This window comes from Patella vulgata, chromosome 7, assembly GCF_932274485.2.
Source record: "Patella vulgata chromosome 7, xgPatVulg1.2, whole genome shotgun sequence".
Classification (NCBI taxonomy): Eukaryota; Metazoa; Mollusca; class Gastropoda; family Patellidae; genus Patella; species Patella vulgata.
This window is the reverse complement of record NC_065885.2, coordinates 1155633-1171817: the sequence shown is the minus strand read 5'-3', so window position 1 is coordinate 1171817 and position 16185 is coordinate 1155633. Positions and strand designations below refer to the sequence as shown.

Genomic DNA, 16185 nt, shown 5'->3' with positions numbered 1-16185 from the left:
ACTTAAAATCAGTTCATATATGTCTAATCTACAATCCAGATAAACAGGGGCTTGATCCAGTGACCGCCCTAGACATTCGCCAATTCGCCAATGGCGACAATTATTTTTATTGGCGAATAAAGTGATGATACTGGCGAAATATTTGGCGAATGAATTTTAGAGAGTGTTATTTCGTAAATCTGCTAATATTAAACTTGAAATCGTCTCGTTAAACGCTTCTTTCGATCGACTCGATGGAGTGTCTATTTTTAGTACATTAATTACTCTAGTCTCAATCTTACAAGTCGCAAATCAGTCAATTTACAATATTACAACTATTACGCATTAAAACGACCGAAAGATCGAGTCTGGAGACTATAAAACACAGTTACGCCCCTTTTGTGTGGCACTGCGTTGTTTACATTCGCTTCACTACAAGTTTTCTTTACTTACGCAGCAAATAAATAAAACGCACATTAATGACAACTAATACTAGTAAACCCAAAATAAGGATAGATTCCCTTTTCCTTCCTACGACTACTGTTAGTCCAGAATCTACTTCCGTGAGTGAGCGTGTCATCTCGGACGCAAGTCCTTCGTTGGCTTCATCAACATGTGGACAAAAATTAGACCTTTAACCGAGACCGTCGAGCTAACCCTCAATGACCTCATGCTTATAAAAATGGATGGACCGGACATAAATTTCAAATCAGCGGTGTCTTAAAAAGAATCGTCGTGTCTTTTCTGTTATGACGATGAAGTAAATTAAATCATGTGACTGTGAAGTACGTCCTATAAACATTTTTTTGTTATCTGCATTCATTCTCTCAATAACGTGAACTTTTGCATGAACAAGGAGATAAAATAATATTCTTGTGTACTGTATATAGAGGATATTTGTCGATTTAGAGTGAGTAACATATTTTATTTCATCGAGAAGCAAGAAAACTTATATTTTCACGAATGCGTAGCATGAGTGAAAATATAAACGTTTTCTTGCTTAGAGATGAAATAAAATATGTTATTCACAACAAAACGACAAATGTTCTATTTATTTTATGATTTTACAATCATTTTAGGTAAAAACAACTAGCCAGTGGAATAACACTGATCATAAAATAAAAGTACATATTAAACATTTATTTTGTCTGCGATATCACCTCGGTGGAAGCGGACGTAAAATACAACTAACACACACACACATTTATTTTCATTTTTAATTAACAAACATATGAATAAAAATGATATAAAATATTTGGCTAAAACTTTCTGAATTGGCTAATAAAATTTTGATTTGGCTAAAAATTTGGCTAAAGGTTTTAAGAGTCTAGGGCGGTCACTGGCTTGATCCACAGAGGGCATATTGAATTTTTTTAAAATTTTGATCATGAAACTGTGATGGGGCAGATTGAACCACTGTCAATGGGGTACTTTGAACCATGGTTCACTGTACCCCAGTGCATTATAGACTATATATCATTTGATGATTTGTTCAGCCTAGGAAATTCTTGTACTTACAATCAGTTCATATCTACAATCCAGATAAATAAGGGCTTGATCCATTTTGAATTTTTTAAAATTTTGATCATAAAACTGTGATGTGGCAGATTGAATTGAACCACTGTCAATGGGGTATGTTGAACCACTGATTCAATGTACCCCAGTGCATTATAGTTTATATATCATTTGATAATTTGTAATATCTTTGAAAATAAAAACAATATTAGAATATCAATTGATCCAACTCAGTAGGCCTGTCATATAAAAGGAATTAAAACTTCATGGGAGCAGTGTTCGAAACTTGGCTGTCACATACATGGGCGCAATGGGTCTCCCTGACTAAGAGTCGCTTGTCAGCAAATCAGGCTGTCCAAATTTAGACAGAATATTGGACAAATGTTGGTTTGATTCACGGCAAAAGTTGACTGGGATCCCACTATCCCACTGGACTGCCAACTTAAGTGCAATTTACGGCGATTTGTAGGAGCCTAGGGAAACCGGACTCCTGCTTGTATCGATCGTTGCACGGATGTCAAATCTGTGGATATTTGTTCTTAACTAAACATGGATTGTTTGCAGATTCATTAGACCACTAGGAAACAAGTGACAAGGTTTGTGATCCAAATTCCGATCTATGTTTAACATGGAATTTTTACCACTGTTCAATGTGCCCCATTATGTGGTTAAACCTTCCCCGACTATTTTGTACAGCGGGGTACATTGAACAATTACGGTCAAGTGGATTAAAATGTGTTTTTTTAAAAAAGTTAAAAATTAATTGAATTGAATCTGATACACAATAGCAACTATGATATGTCTTCAAACAATACAATTAAGTAAACAGATCTTCTAATAAAAACATTTGATATGGAAGGAGGACAACCATGTATGTGAAAAAACTGGTTCAATGTGCCCCGGTTTCCCCTACAAGTTTTCACAAACTAGGTCATTTCAGGAGTAACATATAGTTCAATATAATTCAACAATGCTTGGGTGTAGGGGTCTTTAGCAGTATAGGAGGAAACCTGAGAATAGGCCTACGGTCATATTCAAGGAATTCGAATCCACGCCACTTGACTCAATGACAGACGTTGTGATTGCACACGCACATGTTAAACCACTAGACCAGCCAACCCCCGAAACATGCACAATGAAAATTAAAGAGACTTTGTATGTTAACTAATTCTTACATTGATCGCTTTCGAAGTGAGTTTGAAATGCCGTTAATATTCTCTACCATAGAAACTTCATAACTTCCATAGTCTACCCTGTTAATCATAACATCCATAGTCTACCCTGTTAATCATTAATCATAACATCCATAGTCTACCCTGTTAATCTTAACATCCATAGTCTACCCTGTTAATCATAACTTCCATAGTCTACCCTGTTAATCATAACATCCATAGCCTACCCTGTTAATCATAACATCCATAGTCTACCCTGTTAATCATAACTTCCATAGTCTACCCTGTTAATCATAACATCCATAGCCTACCCTGTTAATCATAACATCCATAGTCTACCCTGTTAATCATTAATCATAACTTCCATAGTCTACCCTGTTAATCATAACTTCCATAGTCTACCCTGTTAATCATAACATCCATAGTCTACCCTGTTAATCATAACATCCATAGTCTACCCTGTTAATCATAACTTCCATAGTCTACCCTGTTAATCATAACATCCATAGCCTACCCTGTTAATCATAACATCCATAGTCTACCCTGTTAATCATAACATCCATAGTCTACCCTGTTAATCATAACATCCATAGTCTACCCTGTTAATCATAACATCCATAGTCTACCCTGTTAATCATAACATCCATAGTCTACCCTGTTAATCATAACTTCCATAGCCTACCCTGTTAATCATGACTTCCATAGCCTACCCTGTTAATCATAACTTCCATAGCCTACCCTGTTAATCATGACTTCCATAGCCTACCCTGTTAATCATGACTTCCATAGCCTACCCTGTTAATCATAACTTCCATAGCCTACCCTGTTAATCATAATTTCCATAGCCTACCCTGTTAATCATAATTTCCATAGCCTACCCTGTTAATCATAACTTCCGTAGCCTGCCCTGTTAATCAAAACACCATTAACAACAAATATAAGAAATTATTATTTTATTTTTGTCTTTTTTCAAAATATATATTTCAATTTGATGTCTTCATGTAAAAGAAATATAATTGAATATGTCAGAATAAAAAATAATTAATAGTAGGAGAATATGGATACAATCAATACATTTATTACAACGTTTAACAAGTGGTTTTCACACTTAAGTTAGTTGGGGTTTTTTGCTCGTAAATGGAAAACGATTTGTGAAATCGTGATAAAACTCAATCTGATTAAAATACAGATCTAAATTTTGTTTTGTTTTTTTATACTTTCGATGGCCTACAGTACATGAAGATCTAACCGGTTGTAGTGGGAGGTCGTGGCAGGGGTCACATGAGTGGCTTTTGACTCTATGACATCAAACATTGATTAATCAATCAGCGTTGATGTTTCTAGTGGTTTACCCACAGCTCCGTGCATCGCATGCCAAGAAGTCACCGTAACAGACTGTTTCATTTGGCTAATCCTTTACGCCATCCAGAACGCAGGTTATATAACAACTTTTCCAGATCCTAGTGTAGTACAGACCAATAAAACTATTGAACTATAAAAACGAAATAGGATGTGTGTTTTAATCTGTTTGGATAATACCCTGCAGTGTAATAAACATAGGAATTGTATCTATACCAAGTATTCTAGTATTAGAAGTCAAATGTTAAATGCCAGTAAAAGAGCTGGCTGTTATTGCTATTAAAGTTAAAAAATAGATAATGAAAAATGAATATATTAAAAATTTCTTCCAAAATATTTTATTCTGTGCGAAGTTTTCTTGTTTAAAGATATAGTGAGAGAGAAATGGGGTTTAACATCCACTCGACACAGACTAGATCATTTCGGGACTAACATATGGTTTTTAATTTTATTTCAATAATTCGCTTACGCTTAGGGGTCTTTAGCAGTGGGAGGAAACCCGAGGACCTGGAGAAAACCCACGAGGTTGGACAGGCATCCCTACTCCTTGTCACGTACAACCGGGGATTCGAAACCCCGCCAGTTGACTCAATGACAGGCCTCGTGATACAGCGCGCGCGTGCTAACCATTCGACCATCCAACCCCCTTAAAGATATAACATAGATTGTTTATTATGGTAGCAACTTGACCTAGTTTGTGTTGAGAGGACGTTAAATCCCATTTCTCTCTCTCCATTTTGGGTATCCACTTAGAAGTGTTACTCGTTCAATGAAAGATTGTCTCATAAATAAAAAACAACTATTGTTGGTCAAAATAATATAGACGTAACAACAATTAAACTTATAAACTTAAACTTCAATTAGTTCATAAATATAATATCGGCCCTATATTTAATCAGTGGTGGTGCATGGATTCTCTCACAGAAGTTCTCAGCGAAATACACGATTTGGAGTCTGTCCTGGATAAAGGAACACAATGAACAGAAATAATTGAATCTTAACATTAATCAGAACGGTAGAACATAGTTATGGCTAGCTTCAAAGGAAAATTACAAACATTAATTTTTATATTTTCTTTTTAATGGGGGTACCACCAGCACATTTTTAATTGGCATTAAACAATCAAAAATTTTAAAACATCTTCATTTTCTCTTAGCAGTTCAGCAAATACAACAATACGCAACAATATCATGCAACAATTTATTTTTTAGACTGATTACATATGTACAAACTCCATTTAAATATAAAACAAAATGAAATGAAATTAACTATTCTGAATTTATTTTTGGGGTTTTTGGGGTTTTTTACCTATTGAAATAACTCATACTGCATTTAATTTGAGTTCCACTCACAAATATCCAAATATTGTTTGATTTATTTTGCATATTTGAATTTCTGTGAGGGTGTACATCTCATAATTAAATTGTTCAGTTATTTCATAGTTTGGCAGTTACTGTGAAAATATCATTCTGAAAAAAATGGCTGAAATATTCTGAAAATGTAACTTTCACAAATAATTATGATTTAATAGAATTTCTTGTATTTATGCTTATTAATAAATTATTTTCTATGGTCATATTTCCGTATATTGAGATCAGGACTAAAATTGTCTTTAACTACTTCTGGACCCATGTTTTTCTGAATATCTTGTTAAAACAGCAAATCTTCTGAGAAACCCGGCTCAACACTAGTCCTAAATATTCGCCTCTTTTCCAACCATTGAGAATCAGGTCCGAGGATGACTGGTTTAAAAGTCTTAAAAGATGGATGCATTATGCATATTCATGAGATTTAGTAATCACACTTCCAGGCACTAACGTCTAAAGCGTCAAGTTCTTTTAGACGTCGACTCCTCCATTTTAACCAGAGCAATCCAATCATAACACATAGACAAGTTTCTATATAGTAACCGTCAACTGTCGTTACACACGAACCACCATTTTCTTTACACGTCTGAAATAACCACATTAATATCAGTAAACAACAATTGAAAACAATTCCATATAAGGAACAGAAATGGGGTTTAACGTCCTACTCTTTTGTGCCGACTCGGCGAATGAAGAAGGGCATACGCCATACAGTGCACTATGAATAAGAGGAGAGAGATATGGGGTTTAATGTCCACTCGACACAAACTAAGTCATTTCGGGACTAACATATGGTTCAATTTCATTTCAATAATTTAGTAGTGGGAGGAAACCGGAGGACCCAGTGAAAACCTTGTCACGTATAACCGGGGAATCGAAACCACGCCAGTTGACTCAATGACAGACCTTATGATACAACGCGCACACGCTAACCATTCGGCCATTTAACCCCCGGGAACAACTATAAACCTTTAGCACTTGATAAATATTGAAACCCCAACTTCCGTGTCTGTTCATTGATGAACATTTTTACTTACATTATCTCCCTTGATATAGCAATCACCGACGCCCCCGTCACATGACTTCCATGTGATTAAATCAACCAACCATAGCATTAACGTTGCCGGCCAATTACCACCTGAAAATAAATAAATGTAATTAAATAATTACCACCACAGAGAAATGGGGTTTAGTGTCCACTCGACACAAACCAGGACATTTCTGGACTAACAATAGGTCTTTGTCATTGGGAGAAAACGGGAGGATACGCAGAAAACCCATGAGGTTGGACAGGCGACACCATTCCCTGTCACGTACAAGTGTGAAACTGAAGTCACTCGGGGAACTCAATGACAGAACTCATTATCTAACGTGCATGCCACTTTCCCCAACCCGCTGTTAGACAATGGGTTGTACTGTTGGACAATGGGTTGTACTGTATAGGGAACAAAGTGACTTTTAAACCAATGTGTGTATTAATTTAATTTAATCCTACAAACGTACTAATCCTGTGTTATGTTTTTGAAATTGATCTATGGCTTGAAAATCTCTGAGCTTCTTTTGAGGAATCTAAATCACTTGTAAACTACAATATTGTGATATGAAATGAATGGGCTAATGAAGACGGGCATACGCCATACAGTGTGCTACATTGTATGAGGGAAATTTTATCTGGGCAGCGGCCCTACAGCTTACTCTTATATCGAATTTCAACTGTCAAGGGGTCTTTTACGGGCACGCCAATGTGTACACAGGACCACAGTTTTTCGTCCTTGTTGTCCGGCGTTCCATCCTGCACAACTGACTAGGGGAAACCATGCTGGAAAATCCTGATGAACTTTCTCTGCCAAAACCGCGACCCCCAGACTACTGAGCCAGTGTTTTAGCCACTTAGCCACTGTGGCTCCCCCAATATTGTCAAAGTTGAATGACACTTCAAAAGTCCCGAGGTCCAAGCAGGATGGACAGGCGACCCTACTCCAAAACACATACAAATCCAAACCATAAAACTTGACTCAATGACAAACACTATGATCTACATGTTCAACCTTTCGGCTAACTAACTATCCCCGCTAAAAACGTAGAGAAAAAAACCCTGTACAGCTCAAATTGAAACGTAAACAATTAAATATTACTAACCTAGATTAGCCACTGTGTTTAATAAAGTCATATAAGTACCACCAATAGATGGATCACTGACTTTAGCATGGAATGCCATTTGACTTACAAACATACTATACACAAACACCTGTAATATTCAACATTATTTATAACACCTGTAATATTCAACATTATATCTCATTATAACTCAACTGCTGATCTAGAGTGTTGATTATAGGCTTGTGAATAAACGTCTAATAAATGTTTTAACCCCATTTCATTTCAGTTAATACTGCCAATAACATTTTGCTGTAAAATAAAATGGGGGGTGGGGGTCTAATGTCTTGCATTTCTTCACCGATCGGGCTAATGAAGACGGTTATTTTGTTGCTCGTTTTTATATAAAATCCAATGTTACCTACCTGATGTAAAGCGTAACATACTAATAATATAAAATAGAAATAAAGAGCGAATTCTCCTGGTTGAATCTGGGCGTATTGTGATAGATAAACAAGACCAGCATAGAAAACACCTAATAAAATTCTGAAAGAAAGAAAATACAACAAGAATAACATTGGTGAATTTCATGTTCTTTTGAAATGTCAATGTTTTCTATTAGTTACCTATGTACTATGCAACAACAGCCAATATAGTGTTACTATGTAAATATGTATAAATATACTATGGTGTCCATCTCTATGCAATGACATTATTTATGAATAGTCCCAAGACGGATGCATTAATATGTTATTAAACCAGTGTTGAAATCAGTTTGTGTCGGCATACCTTTTATCTTTTCATCGTTTACCGTGAAACAAAGTAATGCAGCTTGAGGAGAAAGAAACACAGTATTATGCGGCTAGCGCTTTCAGTTCCATCAAAACATCTTCAGGCATTTAATACATATTCCCCATTAATAATTAGATAAAAGCTACTACTGTACCTGAATGGTATAGATTTAAGAAAAACAGCCATTGGTCGTGGACCTGCTGTAAATTTACTAATAACAATAGGTAGAATAATCTGTATGGGTATCATAGGAATGGCAAATATTGCCAAACGTTCCTTTGGAAACCCAGATTCTATTAATTTTAAACTTGTTAATGAATCTGTTGCTGCAAATGCTACCTGTAAAAGTAAAATATAGACGTTACATCTACAATTTATTACTTGTCCAACTGAGACAGGTAGAATTAAAGATAAAATTATGTAAGATTTAGACAAAGAACTAGCCATTCTTGCTATAATAGTTTGAAAGTAGATGATGTAAAATGAATAATTTGAAAATTTCATTCAAATTACTCTATATCAAGCGAAGATATTAGCCTTTGAAGGTTTGACAGACGTGTGCAATAATTTCAACCACCGTACTGGTTGATCGAAGCTATTAAAGTCTCGGTCCTCCATATTTGATTCAATCAAAGTATCGCTGAACCATTCTAATCTATTTAATATCGGAGAAATCTGATGCCATCGAGAGTTGATTAAGGCCTGGATCAGTTAATTAATGTCTAATTAATACTTTAGAAAACATTTCAGGCCTAAAGAAAGACCTGCAATAGGCAGATTTAGCTCTTGCATAATGTATGTTTAAAAGACAATATGGTGGATTTACAGCTGTTTTGGACAATTTGGCTTTGCTAATACTGCCCATGTAACAATATCTTAGTATATGAAAAGATTGGGGTTTTATGTCCTTGTTCTGCACCGACTGGGCTCATGAAGACATGGTTACACCAAACAGTTTACTATCAGGGAAATTTGGCCCGAACAGTGTCACTACAGCCTACTCTTTTTTCAAATGCCAACTGTCAAGGGCTCTTTTACTTGCATTGCAATATGTACACAGGATGTCGATTTTTTGTCCCATCTGTGCCACTCTGTCCCGTACATATGACAAGGAAAAACCAACATCGGGACGAACCCAAGAGCTCCTGGTTAGCGAGCTAGTGGCTTACTCACTGAGCCACTGTGCACTACCGAGAAAATCGTAATTTGTTACGTACCTTAGATGCGAGTAAAATAACTGTATATGAGGGAACCAATGTAATTTGTTACTTACCTTAGATGTGAGTAAAATAACGGTATATGACAGTACAGATGGTAATTTGATGACATTTAATAATATTTTATACGTTTCTAAAATTCCCATCTCTGGGTCGACATCAGGATCCATTCGTTCTCGTTTGATTATCATAACTAATGTTGTTGTTATAAAAAAGATAATTCCCCAGAAATACAGAAAACCTGAAAAGAATAAACAAACATACAAGAAAACAGCAACAACAGAATGGGATTGTAGGTATATTAAAAATTATAAAATTGAATTTGTCCAATGGTGGTACATGGTCTAGTTCCCAATACATATACATGTAGTGGTTGGACATTCTGCAGAAAACAGAAAATTTTGGGACCCACCATTTACATGTAGCTGCAAATAATGAGCGACGCTGATGTATGCATACTCTTCTTAGAAATGAAAGGGGGTTTGGATGGCCGAATGGTTAGCACGTGTGCGCTGTATCATAAAGCAAGTCATTGAGTCAACTGGCGTGGTTTCGAATTCCCGGTTGTACGTGACAAGGAGTAGGGTCGCCTGTCCAACCTTGTGGGTTTTCTCCAGGTCCTCCGGTTTCCTCCCACTGCTAAAGACCCCTACGCGCAAGCGAATTATTGAAATAAAATTAAACCATATGTTAGTCCTGAAATGACCTAGTATGTGTCGACTGGACTTAAACCTCATTTCTCTTTCTCTCTCTTAGAAATGAAATAAAGTGGGGTTTAACAACCTACTTTTCTGCACCAACTGGGCTAATGAAGATAGACATACACTGTGACGGAAATACTGACCCATTGTTCACCTAATCTTCAGTGAATTCCAACTGTCACGAGGTCGGACAAGCGGTCCTACTTCTTGTCCGAAACAAACTTCGGAATCAAACTCCACACCAGTTGACTCATTGACAGATCTTATGATCTAAAGTGCATGTGTTCACCCATTCAACCCCCAGCTGCTTCAACCAAATCAGATGGTCATTCATGTTCACCAATTAAATTAAAAACTAACCTGCTAAAGTAACGATCCCTTCTTTCTGCGGTTCGGAACGTAAATATTTATTACAGAAATCAGCAGATTCTAGGCCTAAAAACAGAACATTTCCTAAAAAATACCCTGCTGTTTGTCCGACAGAATTACATGTACTTGCCCATCCAACATTACGCCTGAAAGTAAAATAAATATATTTTAAGTTATAAAAATTGTATAAAACAATGGAATAAAATAGACTGGGTGGTGGGGGGCGGGAGAGAGAGGAGGGGGAGAGAGAGAGGAGGGAAGGTTTAAACTCCACTCAACATAAACCAGGTCATTTTGGGACTAACATATGGTTCAATTTTATTTGAATAATTCGCTGGCTCGTTGGTGTTTTTTTTTAGCAATGGGAGGAAACCGGATGACCTGGAGAAAACCCACAAGCTTCGACAAGCGACCCTTCCCCTTGCATGTACAACCGGGGAATCGAAACCACGCCGTTTGACTGAACGACAGACCTTATGATACAGCGTGCACATGCTAACCATTCAGCCATCCAACCCCACCAAGGATGGACTTTAACGTCTTAACATCTCAGTTAGTCATTCTGAAACTATCATAATTTCTACAGGAGAATTTTGCATAGGCAGCAGTATTTCTACCTAGTCCTCTTTGGTTTCTAACTGACAAGGCTTCTTTTACATCCATGTCAATGTACGCAAATGGATCTCTGATTTCTATGTCATATTAGTAAGATCAGACTCACTTGACTTGTCAGGCCCAGGATGGAAAAATTCTAGCGCTTCTTCTCAGTTCCTGCCAAGATTTAAACCTGGGACATTGTTATTTGAGGTAGAATTCTGTCAAATATGAAAACCTCAACTACTACACATAATGGGGTTGTTGTTGTTCTTCGTGTTTAACGTCTGCTTCCACCGAAGGTGATATCGCAGACAAGTTGTCCTATTTTCGTTTTTATTACCTTAAGAGCATGCGCAGGGGTCTTTCCGTTGGGAGGAAACCGGAGTACTCGGAGTAAATCCATGAGGTTGAGAAGGTGCCCCTATCTTCTTCACGCCACATACGCTCACAACAGGGATTGAATCCAAATTCGTAAAAACTGTTTAAAATCACCATAAATCGTTTAATTTGTACTTTTGATAATGCGTGTCCAATTTACAAGTGTTTAATTTCTCAATCACTGTTAAAAAATAAACAACCCAATAGATTATGATGTATGATTAATTATTGAACAGTGGTCAGGAAATTAAATACTTGTAAATTGGACACTCATTATCAAAATTAATCAGTCAGCTTTAAACTGGACACAAGTACAAATTAGATGATTTTTGGTGATTTTAAACGATTTTTATGAATTTTTAAACAAAGATTTGTTATTAAACGAATGTAAAAGAAAACTGGTGCTAGATACACAAGATTAAATGATACCTGGGTTACAGTTATCTACATGTAACTTACCTAGAGAGCATGGTGAGAGCCCAGCCATCAACAGCTATATCTTGTGTGGCAGCCAGAGAATTCAACATAAAAAATACGACAGTCAACAATAAAATATTCACACGACCTTCATCGTCTCCATCGCCCATAACATCTTTAACATGATAGGATAACACTAACATAAATAAACCAATCATATATTGTGTTGGAACAAGCCATGTCTTACGACGACCAAACCATGGAATGTATATAGCGTCTACTAATGGCGCCCATAGCAACTTAATGCTAAATGGCCAATATACGAAACTAAATAAGGCTTGATCCTTGTAGTTTACATGTCGACTGGTTAATAACATTGGAATACTTCCTGCGAGTCCTAATGGAATTCCTTGTAGTATGTACAAAAATGTCAATAATGCTATACTGCCGTAATCACCCTTCAGATTTGACATCTCTGTTTTATCTTTACTGTCATTAAAATCCGTAAAATCTCCCTGATCAACAGACGACACTAGCGGAAAATGAGGAGAATAGTCACTACTCTCGAATCCAGTTCCTTCAACTAAATGACGTCCTCTTTTACGTCCTGTCCCGGAATCTTTCGAAGTCATGACTGAAATAAGTGAAGTAGATATACTTTTATATAAATTTTTTATAATATCCAGTTCTTTGGATAAGATTATCCAATTCTTTAGTTTCTATTATCCAGTACTCTGGTTCATATTAGCATCAAATATATCTGAAAAGAGAGTAAAATTTGCAGGTTGTTAAATATTACATTTCAAAATCTACCCGTAAAATAAAAGGTCTTTCCATCCTTACAATTTCTACATGCAACGTTAACTTGAAACATCAATATATAAAACAATTCAATATGAAGTTGAAATTTCAACTCAATTAAATCAGTTTACATGTATGTTAATTACAATATTCATGTTTTATATCAAATTATGAATTTTATCATAGATATGTGTGTGTATGCCTTATTTTAAATGATAGAGTTTATTCATGTGAATGAGTGATCGTTAAATACTGAATCCTGATAATAAATATTACTGGGTAATACAATGTAGATAGATCTACTATCTTTCTCCAATATGTTACCCAAACTAATAAAGATACTGTATATTATTGATTATCTATATTAAACATACATTATACAAGAGCTAAATCTGCCTATTGCAAGTCTTTCTTTAGGCTTGAAATGTTATATAAATTATTAATTAGACATTAATTAACTTATCCAGACCATAATCAACTCGCGATGGCATCGGATTTCTCCGATATTAAATAGATTAGAACGGTTCAGCCATATTTTGATTTAATTTAGCTTCGAACAACCAGTATGGTGGTTGAAATTATTGCACACATCTTGTCAAACCTTTAAAGGCTAATATCTTTGCTCGCAATAGAGTAATTTAAATGAAATTTTCAAATTATCAATTTTACATTATCTTTTTTCGAACTATTATAGCAAGAATGACTAGCACTTTATCTAAATCTTACATAATGTATCTTTAATATTGATATTTGTGACTGTCGTGTTTGTCTGTCGGTCTGTTCAGAGATGCCAGCTACGCTAGGTCTGTCCCAAGGCTGAACTTTTGTGAATAGGGGTAGCTTGGAACGGGGAGCTACATCGGTCTGTTGGCGTTGGTGGACTACTGTTTCCGGTTTCGGAGTTGTACTACTTTCATCCCTTGCAATGCCTGGTCATCAGCTAGTTGGCACACAAATTTGTTAGTGGGGCACAATATGACACGTATTGCAATACACGGGTCACGATATGATACACATCATAGAGCAGTAATGTATATGTCAATTTTATCATTTTCTTTTGTGGCCGACACAAGCTCATTTACCAGGAGAACTCAGCTTCGACCGCAGTGTTGACCAAGATAGTATCGGTAACTTTGGATTTTCCCTTTTCAGTGATGGATGACAGAGAGCCCAGAAAGGAACACTGTCAGTCAATTGAATAGTACAAAAAAAACAGGGTCCTGTGTACTTTTATTTTATTCAATCAGTATCCAATAATGTTTCGTTACGCATGTAAACAATGATCAGGTTAGTTAATTAACAGATAATCCCGGGTTTATTGTTATTTTCACATTTCTTTTTACCTGATCAGTGGGGTTCAGTTAATTAACTACTACCCAGGGAATTAGCGGGGTGTTACAAAGAACGACAAGATGGTATCATTCAATAATGGCCATTGAATGGGCGATGTTTTGTTAAATTTATTAGTAAAATAATGACCGCTGGCAGCGTTAGAGGAGTGACCGTTGAATAAAGAGATGAAACAATAGAATTTTTACGGGGGGAATTTATCGTGACCGCTTAAAAGGAGATGTCACTGAATAGGAGTGGCTGCTCATACAGATTCTACTGTATATTATCTGTAATGGAGAGAGAGAGGGAGAGAAATGGGGTTTAACATCCACTCGACACAACTAGGTCATTTCGGGACTAACATATGTTTTAATTTTATTTCAATAATTCTCTTGCACGTAGGGGTCTTTAGCAGTGGGAGAAAAACAGTATCTGTAATGGACTGATGTGATCGAATTACACTTACAGAAATATGAGATTTTAAACAGAGATAGAGTGAAATGGGGTTTAACATCCACTCGACACAAACTAGGTCATTTAGGTTATTTCAATAAATCGCTTTAGCGTAGGGGTCTTTAGCAGTCGGAGGAAACCGGAGAACCCAGAGAAAACCCACGAGGATGGACAGGCGACCCTACTCCTTGTCACGGACAACCGGGGAATCGAAACCACGCCAGTTGACTCAATGACAGACTTTATGATACAGCGTGCACGTGCTAACCATTCAGCCATCCAACCCCCCAGAATTCAAACAACTTTATAATTTTTACATTTAATGTTTATTCATGTGCTTAATGAACACACCAATAAACATACGCCATCCACATGTACGGTGCATAATCTTTGTGCTTGATAATGATAACAGGAGCATTTTTAAATGTTGAAACGTGATGCTTTTAGAATAAAACCAGTGACTGTTTTCCATATTGTGTTCTGTTAATATGTTACATGTATGACAGTATATTGAATAGTATAATTCGATCAGGCGATTCATATCGTATCTGTCTACTGAATAATTATAATACCAGCTGTGGTGTCCACCATAAATACATTCAATCAGGTATCCTATGTACAACTGAATTTATAATAAATAAATCAATAAATAAAAAAAAAACTAGAACTGCGAAGCAGTAATGACGGGTTTCACCGGTGCCACGTTACCCTTGAACTTATGTCACTTCCGGTACCAAAATTACATTACTTCCGGTGATAATGAAAATGTTAAATTGGTTTATGAAATCAGAAATAGCATCATCACATGGTGAAAATTTTATGTAAATCCTATAATAGTTGCCACCTTTATAGACCAAAAACCTTGAAAAATGACTTGTAGAAAATCGCCTATTTCTCTGCAACCGTACAAGTTAGAAACCATTTTGAGGTATCTGTATGATCGAATGAGTTCATTCTATTTGTTGATTGGAATCAAATATCATAATTTTAAAAACATTACAAATCTGATTCATTTGAATAAAATATCTGTTTTGAAGGCTAAAAATACAGTTTTTGCCAAAATGACGTTACTTCCGGTGATAATGAAAATCTTAAATTACTTGTATGAAATCGTAAATGGCATTAGGTATCACACAATGAAAATTTCATGAAAATCGAATAATAATTGACACTTTTATTGACAAAAAACCTTAAAAAGTGACCTGTTGAAAATTGCCTATTTCTCCGCAACTGAACAAGTTAGAAACCATTTTGTGATATCTATATGATCGTAAGGGATCATTGTATTAGTTCATTTGAATCAAATATCAAAATTTTAAACAAATAACAAATATGACTCATTTGAATAAATTACTGGTTTCGAAGGCTATAAATACAATTTTTGCCCAAATTACGTCATTTCCGGTGATATTGAAAATGTTAAATTGGTTTGACCTAGTTAAAATTGACATTACACATCAAATGGTGTCACTTTTATGAAAATCGAATAATAATTGACTCTTTTACAGGCAAACTAGCGTAAAAAGTGACTCATGCAAAATTGCCCATTTCTCGGCAACTGCGCATATTACAAATTAATTTTCACATACATTCTCTCCGTATAGATTATTGCTAGGAGTTTATGAAAGTTACGAAGTAA

At 35.9% G+C, this 16185-nt stretch overlaps 1 protein-coding gene across 3 annotated transcripts in view; it reads right to left on the bottom strand.

Moving 5' to 3' along the window:
- Positions 1-3604: 3604 nt before the first annotated feature.
- Positions 3605-16185, bottom strand: part of LOC126828664 (acetyl-coenzyme A transporter 1) — a 16033-nt gene continuing 3452 nt past the window's right edge. For 2 of the 3 annotated variants that reach the window (XM_056102488.1, XM_050558580.2), the window contains exons 2-9: positions 12003-12720; positions 10560-10714; positions 9555-9739; positions 8436-8620; positions 7915-8035; positions 7532-7640; positions 6430-6530; positions 3605-5978 (exon numbers count right to left, since the gene is read on the bottom strand). In XM_056102488.1, the coding sequence (XP_055958463.1) occupies positions 5817-5978; positions 6430-6530; positions 7532-7640; positions 7915-8035; positions 8436-8620; positions 9555-9739; positions 10560-10714; positions 12003-12592 (1608 nt within the window). In that variant the 5' untranslated portion in view covers positions 12593-12720 and the 3' untranslated portion in view covers positions 3605-5816. The remainder of the gene's footprint in view (positions 5979-6429; positions 6531-7531; positions 7641-7914; positions 8036-8435; positions 8621-9554; positions 9740-10559; positions 10715-12002; positions 12721-16185) is intronic. The other variant, XM_050558581.2, reaches the window with a different exon arrangement.